General features: G+C 41.1%; 1 protein-coding gene across 1 annotated transcript; it reads left to right on the top strand.

Annotated features, from left to right (window-relative positions):
• Nucleotides 1–3,684: 3,684 nt before the first annotated feature.
• Nucleotides 3,685–14,110, top strand: LOC113019357 (protein FAM117A-like). Its single transcript, XM_026163015.2, has 8 exons — nt 3,685–4,403; nt 5,253–5,398; nt 7,251–7,346; nt 7,681–7,797; nt 8,508–8,636; nt 8,835–9,021; nt 10,881–11,040; nt 11,958–14,110. The coding sequence occupies exons 1-8, from the start codon at nt 4,085–4,087 to the stop codon at nt 12,244–12,246; spliced, it is 1,443 nt and encodes a 480-aa protein (XP_026018800.1). The 5' UTR covers nt 3,685–4,084; the 3' UTR covers nt 12,247–14,110.
• The last annotated feature ends 2,772 nt before the right edge of the window (nt 14,111–16,882 follow it).

Here is a 16,882-nt window from a genome sequence, read left to right as displayed (position 1 = left end):
CACAGAGCTACATACACTCTACTGTCCTCAGTTTGCATGATAAATGTTAAAGTTCTTTACAGTTAAATTAGAAAAAGATTGAACAAATATGGCTTGTTTGGAAGGATTTCCGGGAGAAAGCTTCTTTTTTCTATAAAGGACAGAGAATAGTCATTTTTTCCTGGTTTGCAGAGTTGAACAAACCACAAGTCTTCTAGAACAATTTCCTTTTAACAGATGAGACCAAAGTGGAGATGTTTGACCATAATGCACACTGGCACGTTTAGTGAAAACCAAACACAGCATATCAGTACAAACACCTTATGCCAACTGTTAAACACAGTGGCGGAGGGGTGATGATCTGGGCTTTTTTTGATTTAAAATTGGAAAAATTGGTGTACTTTCATTTTCACACTCCCTCCACATAAGCTGATATCACAGCTGATTATTTTACTAAAGGTCCAAGAAGCCTCCCTGTCATCACCCTCGTCCCCCTTTGGCCTGGGTCACGCTTTGTTCTCATGTCTTACCCTTGAGACCTGACTTTGTGAAGCATGACATCGCCTCTCTTTAAATTAGTTTGAGATAGCTCACATGAGGTCAGAGGTTAGGCTCATTTATTCATTAACACAGACAAATACACAGAGCTGAGCAAACAGGAGCTGGAAGTCCTTTGGTAAATGTTGGAAAAGCATTACGTGGAAGACGCATTCCAGGTCGACATACTGTCCAATTAACTCCCAGGCTGTAAATGAATGGATGCCTGTGGGGTGGTGCTACGCTGTGTTTAGTTATTTGTCTTTGTCTTTGGTGGTTTTGTGAGAGTGACATTAATTGCTGGAATTTATACTAGACAGATGAGCATGCTGTAAACACATGGTTTAACGCTTCATCTTTCTGTGATAAAGCCCTCTTAGTCCCATTCTGGTGTCCCGGCAAGCAAATGTGTTATCTAAGCACGGGGACAGGGTCCCGTGTAAGACACGCATGTTTCAGGACAGTTAGCTTTTGCAGAGGGCGCCGGATGGTGAGTCTTACACTGCTCTGGCTTCTAAAAGTGGCATTTTGTTATCTCAGTCCTCTTCTTCTGTCCCACCATCGGCACTCCCTTTTTACACAGTCAGGATATTTATCTTCCACAATGCACACTGTCTCATATACGCACACACATACGCACCCACACCACCCATAACCACTTCACAGTCCACCCAGATGGTGCACACACACCCAGCTGGGCCTCAGGATTGCATGAAGGGGAAATTAGTCTACAAATAAACAAATGTATGAAGTTGATGATGAAATATTTAGATGACCGCTCCGGGGGGAGTTTGCATGTTCTAGCTCATTTAGTGCAGATAACATGGACTTTATACCAGAGAGAGCTCTGCGAACCATGTCACACTGTTGGAATTTGTTTATATTTCTCCTACGTTTATTCATCCATTGGTGTTGGTGCATTTCTTTTTTTTTACATTGTGTGTATTTAAAAACAATCTCTTGAAAGTTTTCTTTAATTAGCCAAGTCTTGCTTTTTTGGTCAAATAACATTATTGGTAAAGGCTAATGCAGCGTAGACCCCAGAGAAGTGCTGCTGTAAGAAAGAAACTAGCAAATTCGCATGAGGTTTATGATTTTTACATATGATAAATTAAGGAAATCAAGGATGTTACAGCAATATTATTTTATTGTTGTACTGCAATGAAGCAAACCAGTGGAGGAGAACACAAATATGTCAAAATAACATGAAAATCAGAGCTTCAGGGAACAGAAACAATGACTCTAATGTATGTGCATAATGACCGATCAAATAACAGCATGATCTTAGACAGGCCCCACAGTTTCTCTCAGCTAAATACCGGCCATTTTTTCTTCCAGTAGAGCGAACGGTGGTGATTGTCGCTGCTGTCTGCATTCCACCTGATCCCAGGGTTTAGCAGGAATTCCTGCGAAACAGACTGCAGCTTCACCCTGATGGCATCAGACAACCCTCAGCTCAGTACTTCTTGGATTCATTTACATGTGTACTGCCTGATTAGGGCAGAAAATACATTTGATCATGTTTATTCAAATATCACTAGCTGCCCGATGCGCCGCCCAGCGTAGGAGGAACTAAGTGTGTAATTCAAATATCAAGCATTCATATAAAGCCATACCCCTCCCCCAGTAAGACCAGTCAGACCACGTCTTTCTTCACTCCTGCTTGCACCCCTCTCAGGAGACAACCCCCCCCCCCCCCCCCCCAAAAAAAAAAACAAAAAAAACAAAAAAAACAAAAAGCAAAAACAAAGCCACAACTGAAGACTATTGAAGACTATCAAGCCTGACTTCAGAAAGCCCTCTCATAAATACCGGACTGTTTTGAACACACTGTTTGGGACATATTTGAACATCAGCTGAACACACGGAGTCGGTTCTGTATCAAGTACTGTGCTAATAATACCGCTGCCAGAAAACCTGGATGACAGGGAAGCTCAGGACTGTCTTCAGAGACCGCGGCTCTGACTGTTAGATCAGGTTGCAGAGCTCTGTACAATCCTGCTAGAGCTGAGCTGGAGAGCGGGATAAAAGAGGAAGGTGGAAGATCACCTCATCCACTTGCTACAGGGGCTTTGAGGACTCACACAGCACTCAGTGTCAGCCTCTCAGTCTCCCCAGTCACCTTACAGCAACATCAAGTGAGGCTGGGGCACAGGTCAGTGAACACAAGGAAGGCCTCTGATCCTGACTGGATTCCTGGGAAGGTGCAAACAAGCATGTGCAGATCAGCCATCACAAGCGCTCATCCCAACCTGTGTGAAGTCTGCAACAGTCGTTCCTGTACCCAAACTAATCAGCCACTGACTGTCTCAGTGCTTACCACCCAATAGCACTTACAGCTTTGTCTTTAGTAGTTTTAATATATATTACTTTTTTATATTTACAGTGTAAATGACTACATGTTTGCGCTTGATTTCTCTTTGCATCTGAAGGTGGAGCTGCTCTGCAGTGACATTATTCACGGTATAATGAAAACTACAATAAAATTTACATAATTTGGAGGAGTGAGAAGCAACTATGTACATTTCAGTGGCCCTCCCATAGGCGTACTTTACATTATTATTTCCATTTTGTGTTATTTTATACTTCTACTTCACTTGGAGCCAATTATTTTCTTTCATTAATGAGCTACTTTTATTTTTTGGGAGCTGTAGATATAGTAGTGCTGCAATGACTCTAAGTACTTCAACGCATTTTCTTTTCAGCTTTTATGCCATTTGAATCAATGGCCTTATTTTTACAACAGCAGGTGTAATAACAAACGAATGTTGCTCTTAATTAAGAGAGTGCTCTGTAGATCTTTCTACACAAGTAATGTTTACTTGCTAGGCCAGAAAAGCCACTAGCATGGCCCTTTAATACATGTAAACTACTGCAGCAGCTTTAAAGTATGCTGATTCATGTGTCAAGGTATAGCTACAATAGTCGGTTTTCTCCTTTAAAAAGGTTTAAATTTGTTTTTAAAACACGAATTTAACATTAAAAAATAAGCTAACCTCAGATATGAATTTGGGGGCGGGGACACCAAACTTTATGGGCCTAAATATGAGGGATTGATGGCGCACTGACAAATAGAATTGAAATCTGAGGCTTCCCGACCAATCAAAAAGTGAGATCTGGGAGCAGGGTCCGCCCACACACGTAATTAAATCCACACCAGCGTGGTGCTGGAACTGTTTGGAGTTTGCGTTGAAACAAGAACGCAGAGGGCTAGGGAGCTGTGCTCAGCCTCGCATCCTTCACGGCCACCTTTAAAAAGGAGAGAGAAAACAAACACGCTCCAGCCCGACAAGTTGTAATGAAACACACTTTAAAGTTTGCTCGGAAGCCGTGGGAGTTGACGTAAAAGTGACTTTTTGAAACTGGAGCTGCTTCCTCCTTCGACAACGGGGTGAAATATCTCAACATCCTCACAAAGAAACTTTGCTTGCTAGGCTGCTAACTCGCCACACAGCCAGCAGCAAGGAGACCAAAAAAAGTATGCTCAGCGGCGAAGACGAGAACACAAGCTCGTATTGACGTTTTACTGGTCGAGTTATAGTGGTATGTGCTCGGACATGGCCTCTGAATGACTCGCCTTGAGTTTTCTAACGGTTTTTCTTCGAGTAGTCATCACCAGCACCAGAGGAGAAAGAGCCGCTGCTGGTTAACTTTAGCCAGCCACCACCATCACCAGAGCTCCCCCACATCTCTACCAGGCAGGACAGCCACAGCTAATAACAGTCATTTAGAGTTAAGTGGACCCAGATTTGACACTGTAAAGATGTCCGGTCGAAGTGGAGCTGGACACACGAGGGGTGCTGCTTTGGGTCCACAGCCGCTGAAGGCAACTGTCCCATATCAGCTGGCCAGCAAACCGAGACCCAACAGGATAGATGGGAAGCCAGGTATGAGCTCAACACCTTTTTCCACCTTATCCTTTCAAGTTTAAGACCTCACGTAGTGTCACGATAGGTGTAGAAAGCTGGGTGCGAGTTTCTGCAGTCCTGCGCAGTTGCAGAGCAGCTTTATCTGCTAGTTGCCCAGTAGGACATTTGCAGACTTTAGATAAGATGTTCAAACTTGTGATAGCAAATTCTCAGTAAAAGAGGGCAAGTTGGTAGCCGGATCCAAGCATAATATAAACTGTCTTAATTAGTAACACGAGCTATAAAATATGTTTTTAGTGTGTGTGTGTGTGTGTGTGTGTGTGTGTGTGTGTGTGTGTGTGTGTGTGTGTGTGTGTGTGTGTTTTTAAGGGAAACTTTGCTACTTCTATATTGAAGTATTCAAAATCTGTAGTTATATTTTCGAAATTTAAAAAATGATAAAATATATTTTATAATTTCTTCTTGTCAATCAAACTGACTATTTGGTGTTTATAGGGTAATATCCAGATATTGGTAGCCCCAAATATAAAACTATTTAAGTATTTTTAGCGTCTTAAAGAGCATTTTTGTCCATTTTTAAGAGACCCTACTGTCTTTTTTGTATCATGTGTAGATGGCTGTGACATGAAGTCTCTTGATGCTTACTGTCAGTACGTTAAAACCTTTAAAATAGATTTAAAGGCCAGTGTCTGTGAAAAGTAGCATTACATGTGTGGCTTTCTGATGTGAAGGTGAAAATGATGCAATGCGTTTAAAATAAGTGTCTGCCACTACAATGCTGCAAGTTTCCTGAGGAAAAACCGATTAGTGTGGATTATTTTTAAGCTTTTTATAAATAATAAGAAAATATCTCTGCGAAACTGACAGCTAGAAAGGCCAGATCCCACCAGCTGAGCCCAGGCATGAGGCGGACGATGTCTCTGGACGCCATCATCGGGCCGTACCTGCAAGGACACTGGCCCAAAGAACCAGAAGGCCCGAGCTGTGTACCCCGCCAGGACAAATCCACCCAGGTCAGCGCCACAGGGAATAATGCTTTCAAGTGTGGGAATTATGAGTGTCAGAAAAATGAATGGAATGGCATTTATCAATGATGCTTCCTCAATTTAGAGCTTTTTTTTTTTTTTCTTTTTTATGTTTCTCAGTTTTGTTTTTTTTGTTTTTTGGGGGGGGTGGGGGGGGGATAGAGGTTAGGTCACATCACAAGATTAGCTTGCACTTTTTGCAGCGAAATAAGTTGCTCTGAGGTTGAGGGAGGGTGGGGGTAGGGGGGTGTCCGGTGCTTGCACAGCGATTACAGAGTGAGAACTACAGCCGCGACAACAGTCCCCGAAGTCAGCTGACGAGGCCTTTTTGGCTGCACCCATCCTCTCTGCTCCGTGCAGGCACTCGCCACTGCACTTTGGTTGCCCACATCCTCCCTCCCTCCCTCCCTCCGTCTTTGTTTTTCAGTTTCTCCTGCTCTTTAGCTCGTCTGCAAGTTTGACAAGTCTGTGGGTGTGGATGGTGCGATGTGGCTGCATGTTGGCCTTTTAAGCATGAGACGTTGATCTGTACTAAGTGTGAAACCAATGATTAAAATATGTGAAGTGTTGCTGTAATATTTCATGTTAAACGTGACCTGTTTAACGTGAAATATTACAGCATGATTTATGCAATTGCTGTTGGCTTGTGTGGTGCTTTGGCTCTACTGAGGAGATGTGAGAAGTAAAATCATGAAAGAGAGCTCCACGTTGCTAGCCACATGTTTTTGATGGTGCCTTCAGGTGACAGCAGACCATATGTGGACTTGGGATGGCAAAGCTGCGCACCTCCATTGTGCAACCATGGCTGCTGCTTAAAGCAGAATCTGCTGCGTTTTAGGTCATTTGCTACACAGAGAGAAGGATTATGGGTATGCACTTGATGCAGATGCGCTCTTGCAGTCCTACAAAAAAGCAATCTCCTGTAGACTGTCAGGAAAGGTGCTGTAAATTGCCTAAGAAGTGAGCTTAGACAGAAAGGGACAGACGGTGAAGTTTATCAGATGGGAAGGAGTAAAAAAAAAAAACAACAACAACTAACCAGTGACCAAAAAAGCCAACTGTGGCTGCAGTGGACAGTTTTCACTTCAATACAAAACATTTCTTCCTGTGTTACGAGTTCGATCTACTCCGTGGCAGGGGCTAAGCTAAGTAACAGCAGAACCCAGAAGAGTAGCCCCCCCCAAACAAGTTATTCCGTATAATTCTGACACTGCCCCCTGGTGTCAGTACACAGTTAAAACATGAAAGCAGGTCTGCAGCTTGAGGTGCAACTTATCATCCAGCTAAGTACACAGTATCACAGATCGTAGTTGGTCCGCCCTCTTGCACTATGCCATTTAAATGCAGCTAATGATTTGTGCAATGATGGAAAAATAACAGCGAATTACCACTGAAGAAGCAGAAGCTGTGTGATGTCTGCGCTGCCTGCTTTTACAGTTCTGGGTTGCTGGAATTTATTATCTTGTGCTGTGAATACTGTGTGAAATATTTTCTCATGAGATGTTTTATCACACTTGTGACGTGCATCTGGAAACAAATGGCATATGTAATGGTCTCTAATTGTGTCTGGCTTGCACTGAAGGCAAAGAAACCACGAAGTATTATAAGAAATGCAAATTTTGAAAATGGCCTCAATCTGTAATTAATGATTGAGTCATTATTGCTTTAAGTACATAAAGAAACTGTACACAAGGCTCTATAGCTTTCCCTTCATTTTGCATATATGATCATATGACAGCTTTAGACCAAACCCTAAAAATACTTAATAAAATGCATATTAAAGACATGTGATTGCATATGAAGAACATCAGTTCTCATGGCTGCTTTCTTCCCACCGCAGACCCCAGACTCATGGTCCGATAGATCCCACAGCCGGCGAGGAAGCAGCAGCCACAAGCGATCAGCATCATGGGGCAGTGCTGAGCATCTGCGAGAGGTCAGTTCAACTTTTGATTGCGCAACATGCTTTTGTAATGCCTGGATTTGCTAAACTTGACCCTTTTTTTTTTAAATTAAAAAGGGCAAGTTCTTGAAAAAGTCTTGACTTTTATTGACATTGTTGAGCAACAGGAGACTGAGGTCATCTGCAACGTTCCCCTTTTTATACTTTTTAACGAAGCCTCACTTCTCATGATCTCACTGAACATTGAGCCAACATAAAAAACATAATAAAATCCTTGTTTGTTGATACTAAGCGTTCGACATGTGGGATTAAAGGACTTCCTTTGTGTGTTTGCACGTAGAGGTTGATTAACATGTGTTTGTTTCAGATCACTAAACTAAAACAACAACTGCAGCAGTGCAGCAAACCTGCAGTCTCGGGGGCACATGACAAAGACCGTCAGCGGGGCTATCCTCAGGGGGGCCGTAGCCTTGGAGCTGCTCAGGTACCTTAGCATCAGCAGACACAAGCACACTGAATGAGTTACTTGAGGTTTTAGTGCAGATGTCTCTAGAAGTAAATTTAGGTGTATTTGTTTTTTCTTCTGTACCGTATATGGACACCTGTCACTGATTTACATTCACAAGAGCGCATTACTAAGCTATGCAGGTCTCTGCAGGAAGTTAATGAAATAAAACACTGAGGAAACAGGAAGATCACTACATCATGCTAGCTTCTGCTTTTCAGATTGTAATGCACGGTTCTGCTTTTTCAGCACAGCTGGTGTGTGGTCCCACACTCCACTGGGCTGTGGTGATTTTTTTTTTTTTTTTTTTTTTTTTTTTTTCTCAAATAAACCAAAGTGGTGATGAGACAGCCCCATGCAGTTTATGAAAACACTTGTTAGTTTGATTATCAGCATTGAGCTTGCTGGATTTTTGAGATGTCTGAAGCAAATGACTTTTTGAATGCCTGTGTGCTCTCAAAAAATAAGAAAGTTTCCATTTTCTTTGTTGCTTTTTTGTTGTTGTATTTTTAATGGTAACAATTAAAAAAAAAAAAAAGTACATTTAGCCTGATGTTTTTGGAAAATATGGAAATAAAAGAAGCTGAAGGGAACTCTTAAAAAAAACAAAAAAAAAAAACAAAAACGTCCTGGTGTTTGGCTCTTAGGAGTAGTGCAATAAAATTGTGTTCACTTGTTTATGTGCTCAGACTCAGCCTATTCCCATCCCCCCTGCTCCCCTGTCTACACTGGTCCCTCCCCTGCGCTGCAGCGTGGAGGGCCTCAACCAGGAGCTGGAAGGCATGTTCATCAGCCAGTCACTACATCCATTACAGAGGGTAATTATCACCTACAGAGCCCACACATGCTTGTTTACACAACATGGACATGTGAAGATGTTTAGGCATTGTTTTATTTGCAAAGAAAGGCGGGTTTCAGAGGTGGCACATGTAGTTTTCTGCTGAAGTAAAACTTCTGCGTTGGCCGATTTTCGTTTAATTAAACGTTCTAAAACGTGCAGTTTCTTGTCTCGACAGCTGCTCGAGGTTCCAGATGGTCATCGGGCTCCGGTGCCTCTGCAGAGCTGCAGCAGTGGATCTCAGAGCGACCCCCCCACCACGCCCCCGCCATCGTCATCCTCCACCTCCTCCTCACCCTCCTCCTCTCCCAACGACATCTGCACCTCTCAGCCCAACTCAGATGCTCCTCCAGACCTGCACCAAGGTTAGTTTGTCAGACATTTTAGATAAGAATTTAAATTTTTATAATGGTGAGAACAAACGTGAAAGTATTGATTTGCTGACCACTTTATTAGGTATTAGGTAGGTATTAGGTATTAATTACCTTAATTGTTCATGGCATAAATTCAGTGAGGTGCTGGAAACATTCCTCACATTTCGGTCCACATTGACGTGACGTGTTAAACACATCAGGGGATGGTACACTGGTATTTAAGAGCTGAAAATGGTCATGAGCAGTACTTGGGTAGTCTGTTGTATTTAAACAATGCTCAGTTGATACCAAGGGGTCCAAAGTGTGGCACAGAAATATTCCCCCTACACCAACCGGCATGTTGTTACATCATACATGCAATGGATCCACACCCTGCCATCTGAATCGAGACTCTTCAGACCTGGCAAGGTTTTGTTGGGTTTAAAAAAAAAACCATTTATTGTCCATTTCTGGTGAGGCTGTGTGAGGTGTAGCCTCAGTTTTACTGTTCTTAGCTGCCAGGAGTGGCACCCGGTGTGGCCTTCTGCTGTTGTAGCTCCACTCTAACATGTTGTGCATTCAGAAATGTTCTTCTGCATACTTTGGTTGCTTGAGTTACTTTTGCCTTGCTATGTCCTCAAACCAGTCTTGACCATTCTCCTGATATTGAGGTGTTTTACCCCAGAGAAGCTCTAATCACTGGTTGTTTTCTCATTTTCAGACCATTCTTTGTAAACTCTACAGATGGTTCTGTAGGAAATTTCAATAAATCAACAGTTTTCAAATTACTCAGACCAACCCATCCAGCTAGAACAACCCTGCCACATTAAAGTCACTTAAACTCAACTTTGTTTCTCATTCTGCTGTTTGAACGTCAGCAGGTCATCTTGCCTAAATGCACTGAGCTGCTGCCTTGAGATTTGCTGATTAGATAACTGCATTGATGAGCAGTTAAACTGTGTGTTTTTAAAAAGTGTCTGGTAAGTGTATTTCTAGCAGACGCATGTAGACATAAAATTGCAGCACTGATGTATAACTTTGTGGCGGTTTCAGTAACGCAATTCAGCTCTGCCAAAAATATGTCTGCAAAATGCAAATATGGCATGACATGTGTTCTTTATATTCACCATGGAAGTTATTGGTTTTTTTGGTGTTGGCTTGATGGACTAAAGAGTTGTAGTTGTCTTAGTTTATAGTAAGTTTCCCTCTCACTTATAATTTCTTTATAGGTTCTTTCTGACATTGATCATGGACTTGGCAAGGAACATATGAATTAGGTGGCATCTCTAGCTGAGACCTTGAAATTTGACTTCCTTTAGTTGTGCATCAGGAAATTTATAAATAGATTTCTAAATGTCAAAAGAATGCAAACTGCTATTAAGGTTTTAATTTCTTTTCAGTCCTTTGTTTATTCTTCAAATTGAATCTCAATTTGGGGAACATGGGTGAAGTGAAACCCTATCAATAAATGCCTAAGTGATTGTTAGGGAGTCTGTCCCATACCCCCCAAAATCCTGTGTTTGTAATGTACTGCGTGCCAGAAAATTATTACTTGATGATCATCACCACATTGTCTGCACGAGCCTTTGAGTCCAGAAAGGACTTCAGACATAACACAGTGTATCTAGGCTTGGAAAGGATGGGCTCTAGCTGAAAACTTCATAATGTTGATCAGTCATAGCCAGAAACCAAGCTGAAGACAGTTTGAGAGAAAATGACAAGACATTGTTAAGGGGGTGAGGTTGATAAGAAGTGAGTAAACTGTTTCTGCCCCTCAGAACATTCAAATCATAGATAGATAGATAGATAGATAGATAGATAGAGATATATATGTATATCATTCTCACAAATGTTTTCTCTCCTATTTTCAGGCTCAACAGACAGTGGGCTTCTGTCTCCATTCCCCTCCCAGAATGAGGCTGACCTTTCTCCTCTCCTGAACGCCTCATCTCCCGGGCCCAACAAAAGCTGCTGCTTCCAGAGAAAACCTCCAGAGGGCTGTGAAAGGGTGAGAGTGTGGGAGGAGATCAGGTAGGTTTTTATTCATTTTGCTTTGTTTGCATGCTAGAGGGAGACAGATGAATCACCTCTGGATAATGAAATATAATTAGACAAATACTGTATACTCCCTGTCATTTAACACGGTCAGCATGTAGATGCCCCCTGGTGGTCACATTTAAAAAATAAACACTAGAAAAACAAACTAATTCAGTGTCTTTACCCAAAGTTGAATGTGATTTCCTGCATGACGTCATAGTTTTTAGTTGAGTCAGAGTTTACCTTGTACTCTGTTAGAGTGAGTTAGTGGCATTAACTGTAGATGTAAGAACAGTCCCCCTTCAAAGCAGTTTGTTTGTTCAGCTTGGGAGTTTTGTTCTGCCAAACAGACAAGTTGATGATGTTGCAACACTTCATGTTGTCAGCACTAAAGCATTCGAAGTCCTCCTTGTTTTTAACTTGGTCGGAATCTTACAGTGTGAAATTACTAGTCGTTACTCATTAAAAGGAATCAACAATTACAAAACTCTGTTGCCTGGTATTTTAGTTTTTCTTTTCTAGTGGGTCCGTGACTTCTAGGGGAAAATTTTGGCTTGAGTAAAGCCTCGTGCATGTTGACATGTAAGCACAAGCAGCGACTACAAAGATCAGGGATGTCAAACTCATTTTACATTGTGAGCTGCATACAAGTCACTCTGATCTTAAGTTTGCTGGACCAGTGAAACTTCCCTTTCTGTCAGTGAAAAGAAGTTTAACCACATTTAATCCCAGAGATATCTTAACATTTAAAAAAAAGAAGTGCAGAGTCAACATTATGTCTCAATTTTTCCACATGATAAAGAAATGCTGTTGAACTAAATGTAAGAAATCTGACTGTGTGCACTGAATGTAACCAAACTTTTTGCATCACTTTTATGGACATAAGTTTTTCTTCTCCTTTTCTTCTTTAGCTCTCCACAGAAACCCACGATGGCCCTCATCTCCTCCTGCCCCGACCCCAACAAGGTAAACTTCACCCCCTATGGGGGTTCAGCCTTTTGCCCAGTCAGCCTCCCTAAGCCCCTGCTCCCCTCCATGGACATGTTTTTCAGAAGCTTTGGCTCTCCAGCAAGCAACTGCTTGAACCAGGGAACAAGCTCCTGTCAGATGGTCTCCTCTAACACCTGGGCTGTTCGTCCAGATCCTCCTGCAGCCACCACTGTGATGGGAGAAAGTTCTGGAGAGGGGCTAGCTTTATAAAAACGGCTCCAGGTCGTTTATTTGGAAATGAACAGAGTGGTCTGGGACAGATGTCTAGATTTCTTTTTCTTTTCTTTTTTTCTTTTCTTTTTTAAATCGTAGCTCATTCTTTTGCCACACAGGTACAAACAAATAACATTGTTGCCCTTTTCAGCCATGCGATGGCATCACTAATGTTCATTAGAGCTTCATTGAGACTTGTGCACCCCTGCAAAAGACTTGAATTTATATTTCCAGCATCAACTCTAGTTGAGAGCAATCATAGTTTTAAAGGCTTAAATCTTGCACAACCACAAATGGGTCATCTGTTTGTGCTGCTGGAGCTTCCCCTACAACACAACACTGCTGCAGAGAGCTGCTTTTGAATTAGGCATAGCAAAAAATGCTTATGGGAGGAATAATTGAGTGTTTATACAAACTAGTAACGGATAAAGTGCTGTTTATGTGCTGCTTGTTGTTATCTAGGATGCTCTGTAGTGAGCTGATCAGCAAAAAATAAATAAATGCATGCGAGCCATTGTAATCAGGTATTCACTCGTCATGTTGAAAGTGATGGATAAATGTTAGCAAATCTGAGACTTTCAGATGCAGCGAGATTAAAGGAAACCACTGGATGTCTGAAAAGGGCTTGATGTTGAAGGTTATTGAGAAAATGAGTCACAATGCAAAGGAGAGTGCTCTGAGTTTCCTTAATTGCAACACTTCTAAACTAAACAAATTTAGTTCTGTTATTACCCAAAGATATTTACATTTGTCTTAGCCAAAAATAATTGAGACACTGTGCTGTCTTACAGCAGCACTGCTCACTTATTTTTCTGTAAACTTTCACTTGATTTGTTTGACTGACTGCTCACTTCCTGCACAGTTATTTCCTCAAAGACGCCACAACAGTAACTTTGTTGATACTGTTCCTTATTTTTAAACTGCATCTGTTTAATTATTTTTTTCATCTTATCAAAGATATTTATCTGCTGTTCACTTATTTCCTTGCACCAGTCACTAGTGTACGAAGCGTGACAAATCAGTGGGTACTTTGTTTTTACCTGATTTAAAGGACAACATGAAATGACATTTTGGTTGTTGTAAAGGGAATTTTGTAGATGTAGAAGTTCAGGTAGCGTCAGCACCTAATGGCTTCATCACATGCATTCTTGCTTTACGAGTAGTACTTTTTTAAAATGTCTTGTTTACTTGCAAAAAAGGGTTGCATGTTGTTTATTGACGTTCTAGATCTGTGCCTGATGGTACGTTTTAGTTTTGAGGTTTCACTGCCTAGTTGACTACCTAACCAGTTTTAGTGGTATAGACTTGTCGTCCTCAGTTTCCCTGATCATTTTGTTCTGCCAAGCTGACAAGTTAACGATCATATAGTTTTATTTTCTCGCAGACATGTTTGCACAAGTTGAACTACTACTTTTGAGTCGCAATTCTTATTTTTATACTCACTTTTGTACTTGGTTGTATATGTATGTGTAGTGATGTCTGTTTTTTACCCTTTTTCCCCAAATACCTGCTACATAAGCTAAAAAGGAAAAAAAAAAAGACCCTTGTCATTTTTAGTTTTGTTCTGTCAGGCAAATGTCACATGTATCGGGTGGATTTTTATGCACTTCCAGCAGAGGGTGTTACAGAGGAGAGGTTTCCTCCATAATTTAGCCTCTGATAGTTCTGTTTGCATGTGAACTGAAAGTTGACTATTTTGATCTTTTGACTAACATCTCCTAGTTTTAGCATCTTGATGAAATGCTGATGGACTGAAATATTCTTATTCCAAATAATCAAAGATTTTTTTCTTTCCCCGGTTGTGGATACTGGGAATGTTATCTCAGGTTCTGTGTTTTGTCTACATAAATACATGATGCTAGCATGTCTTCTGTGTTTATTACATTCATTTTAGCATTTTTAGCTCTTAGTGCTTTGTTTTGAATTCACCACACAATCTATGCAGCCATGGTGTTAAAGAGCAGACCTATTGGTGTGAAGTCCCGTGCGTATACTGCCAAGTTTTCATTTCTCCTACAATTAAGAAGCTACTTTCAAACCTTGTGCATTCATCTAGTCATACTGGAATATTTGTTTCTAAATTGGGTAAAAGAAAACACTAGAAAATCTTATAATGGTACCGTGTGTCATTATGTCACCATATACTGTAATCTTCACTATTTTCTGGGGCAGGGGAATTGACAACTGCCTGACTAAGACGTGTAATTTCCTCTTGTCTTGAGTCACATTGATTTCTTCAGTCCTTACCTTTGACTCACCACAATGCTTCTCAGTTTTGTTTTGTTTTGTTTTTTCCCAGAAAGCTGATTATTGGTGGCACAAACATTAAAGTTTCAGCAGTTTGGTTCATTGTCTCAAGATACAGTGCTCAGCATAAATGAGTGCACCCCTTTACATTTGTCAGAAAACCTTTAGTTTCCTTTCAGAATCAACATTTTCTATGAGATACTATAATACAAAAATACTCCCACAAATGTGGGCCATTGATTGCAAACAAGATTTGTTAATTTGTTAGGAAAATCCTTTTTTTTTTTTGTGTGTGTGTGTGTGTGCAGACTCATTCAAGCCCATGTTGCAAAAATGAGTACACCCCAATTATAGTCTAAGGAGAAAAGCCACACTTAAGACTACAAAATTCGAATTACCAGGCATTCAACCAAAGGTGAGTCTAATGATTCATTTACGAGGTGTCCAGCAGACAGGTGACCATAAAAGGGCATTACTTAACAAGGAAAAGCCCTTCCCATTTCATACTGCCAGCAATGGCTCCACATGGAAGAGAAATGTCACAAAATCTGAGAAAGGAAATAATTTCTTTACACAAAAAAGGTGAGGGCTACAAGATCAGCATATCAGTCAAAATACTGTAGCAAAAGTGATCACAAAATGTAACAAAGATTGAAGCGCAACCATCTTAGACATCCAGGCCGTCCACAAAAGTTAACATCTCAATGGGAGCGTCTCCTGATGAGAAGGAAGGGTTGAAGAAATCACCATGCAAGTTCACTGCAGTTAGCTAAAGCAGTAGAAAGCCAAACTGGAGTGACCGTTTCCCGTGACACCATACGGCATACACTGCAGAGGAATGGCATGCATAGGTATCGTCCATGAAGGAAGTCTCTCCTAAAGCCCATGCACAAAAAAGCACGCCTAGAATTTGCTAGGGCCCATGCTGAAAAAGATGAAGACTACTGGGACTCTATACTCTGGAGTGATGAGACAAAGATCACTGTTTTTGGAACTAATGGTTTCAAAACTGTATGGTGTCATAAACGTGAGGATTTCAAAGACAAATGCATGGTGCCTACAGTGAAACATGGTGGTGGCAGTGTCCTTATGTGGGCCTGCATGAGTGCTGCTGGTGTTGGGGAGCTGCATTTCATTGATGGTATCATGAACTCAACAATGTACTGCTCTATTCTGAAGAAGAAGATGCTGCCATCACTCCGTGCACTTGGTCGTCATCCACTTTTCCAACACGACAATGATCCAAAACACACATCTAAAGCTACTGCTGCATTTCTGAGGAAGGACAGGGTGAAGATGATTGAATGGCCAAGTATTTCTCCTGATCTGAACCCAATTGAACACCTGTGGGGAATTCTGAAGCGGCAAATTGAGCATCACTCTCCATCCAGCATCCAGGCTCTAAAAGAGGTTATTCTTGAAGAATGGAAAAAGATAATGTTGCAATATGTCGCAACTTGTTCATTCTGTGACTTGATGCTGTCCTTGAAAATCACGGTGGTCATACAAAATACTAGATGTAGTAGTTTGTGTTGCGGGGTGTATTCATTTTTGTTTCATCCAATTTTAGTAAAACTGAAGATTTTGTGATCTAAGTTATATTATTAACCTTAATTTCATGTTATGGAGTTAAACAAGTGTTCAATAAAACTCAGTCGTGTGAAAATTTTGGAAATTGTTCTTTTGTTCATTGAGCTACTGATTTAATTTGTGCTTTTTGAAGGGAGTGTACTCATTTATGCTGAGCACTGTATCTGAATGTCTACATGCACCGAGTTGCTGTCATGTAATTTCCTCATTACATATTTGGTTAGTAAACAATTGAACAGGTGTGCCTGAAGAAGTCACTGATAATATACACTTTGTAAACCGATCTTTTCATGAGCTTTGCTCGGCATCTGTCACAGAACTGAAAGTGAAACCATTCTGAGCAGTTTGTGACCTTTTTATTTAAACTTTTTAAGGATGTTTATTGTAACTGTAAATCTAACCTGAACCAGATAACCTCAGACAAACTGTAAACACTTCCAAATCCCATCGCAGCTAGATAAAACAGCATCACGTGCTGATACTGTCATGGTCCTGGGTCGGTGACCCAGCGCTTTAAGTTTATTATTATCATTTTCCAATTTATTATCATGATTATTATTATTATTGTTTGAGTTCTACGTGTTATATTCGGTCTGCCTCTGAGTCTGCGTCTGTATCTGTCTATCTATGGTGTCACCCCGTCTGTTTGTGAATCTGTCTGTTTAGTTCAATGTCTTGTCTGGTTCCATGTGTCTGAGTTTCCTGTTTTATTGTGAAGGTCTGTGTCGTATGTGAGTGTGCTCAGATTACGTTTCCCCTGTCTCGTCAGCTGTGATTTCTCCCAGGTGTGTTCCCC

Source organism: Astatotilapia calliptera, chromosome 8, assembly GCF_964374335.1.
Source record: "Astatotilapia calliptera chromosome 8, fAstCal68.1, whole genome shotgun sequence".
Classification (NCBI taxonomy): domain Eukaryota; kingdom Metazoa; phylum Chordata; class Actinopteri; order Cichliformes; family Cichlidae; genus Astatotilapia; species Astatotilapia calliptera.
Note: the sequence above shows the minus strand (reverse complement) of the source record. Positions and strands in the feature narration are given on the sequence as shown.

Bases quoted from the DNA above. Each gene is read 5' to 3' on its own strand.
- LOC113019357 (XM_026163015.2), top strand. From the start codon at position 4,085: ATGACTCGCCTTGAGTTTTCTAACGGTTTTTCTTCGAGTAGTCATCAC. The intron at 8,637-8,834 runs GTAATTATCACC...TTGTCTCGACAG, and splicing joins CACTACATCCATTACAGAGG to CTGCTCGAGGTTCCAGATGG. The intron at 11,041-11,957 runs GTAGGTTTTTAT...TTTCTTCTTTAG, and splicing joins AGAGTGTGGGAGGAGATCAG to CTCTCCACAGAAACCCACGA.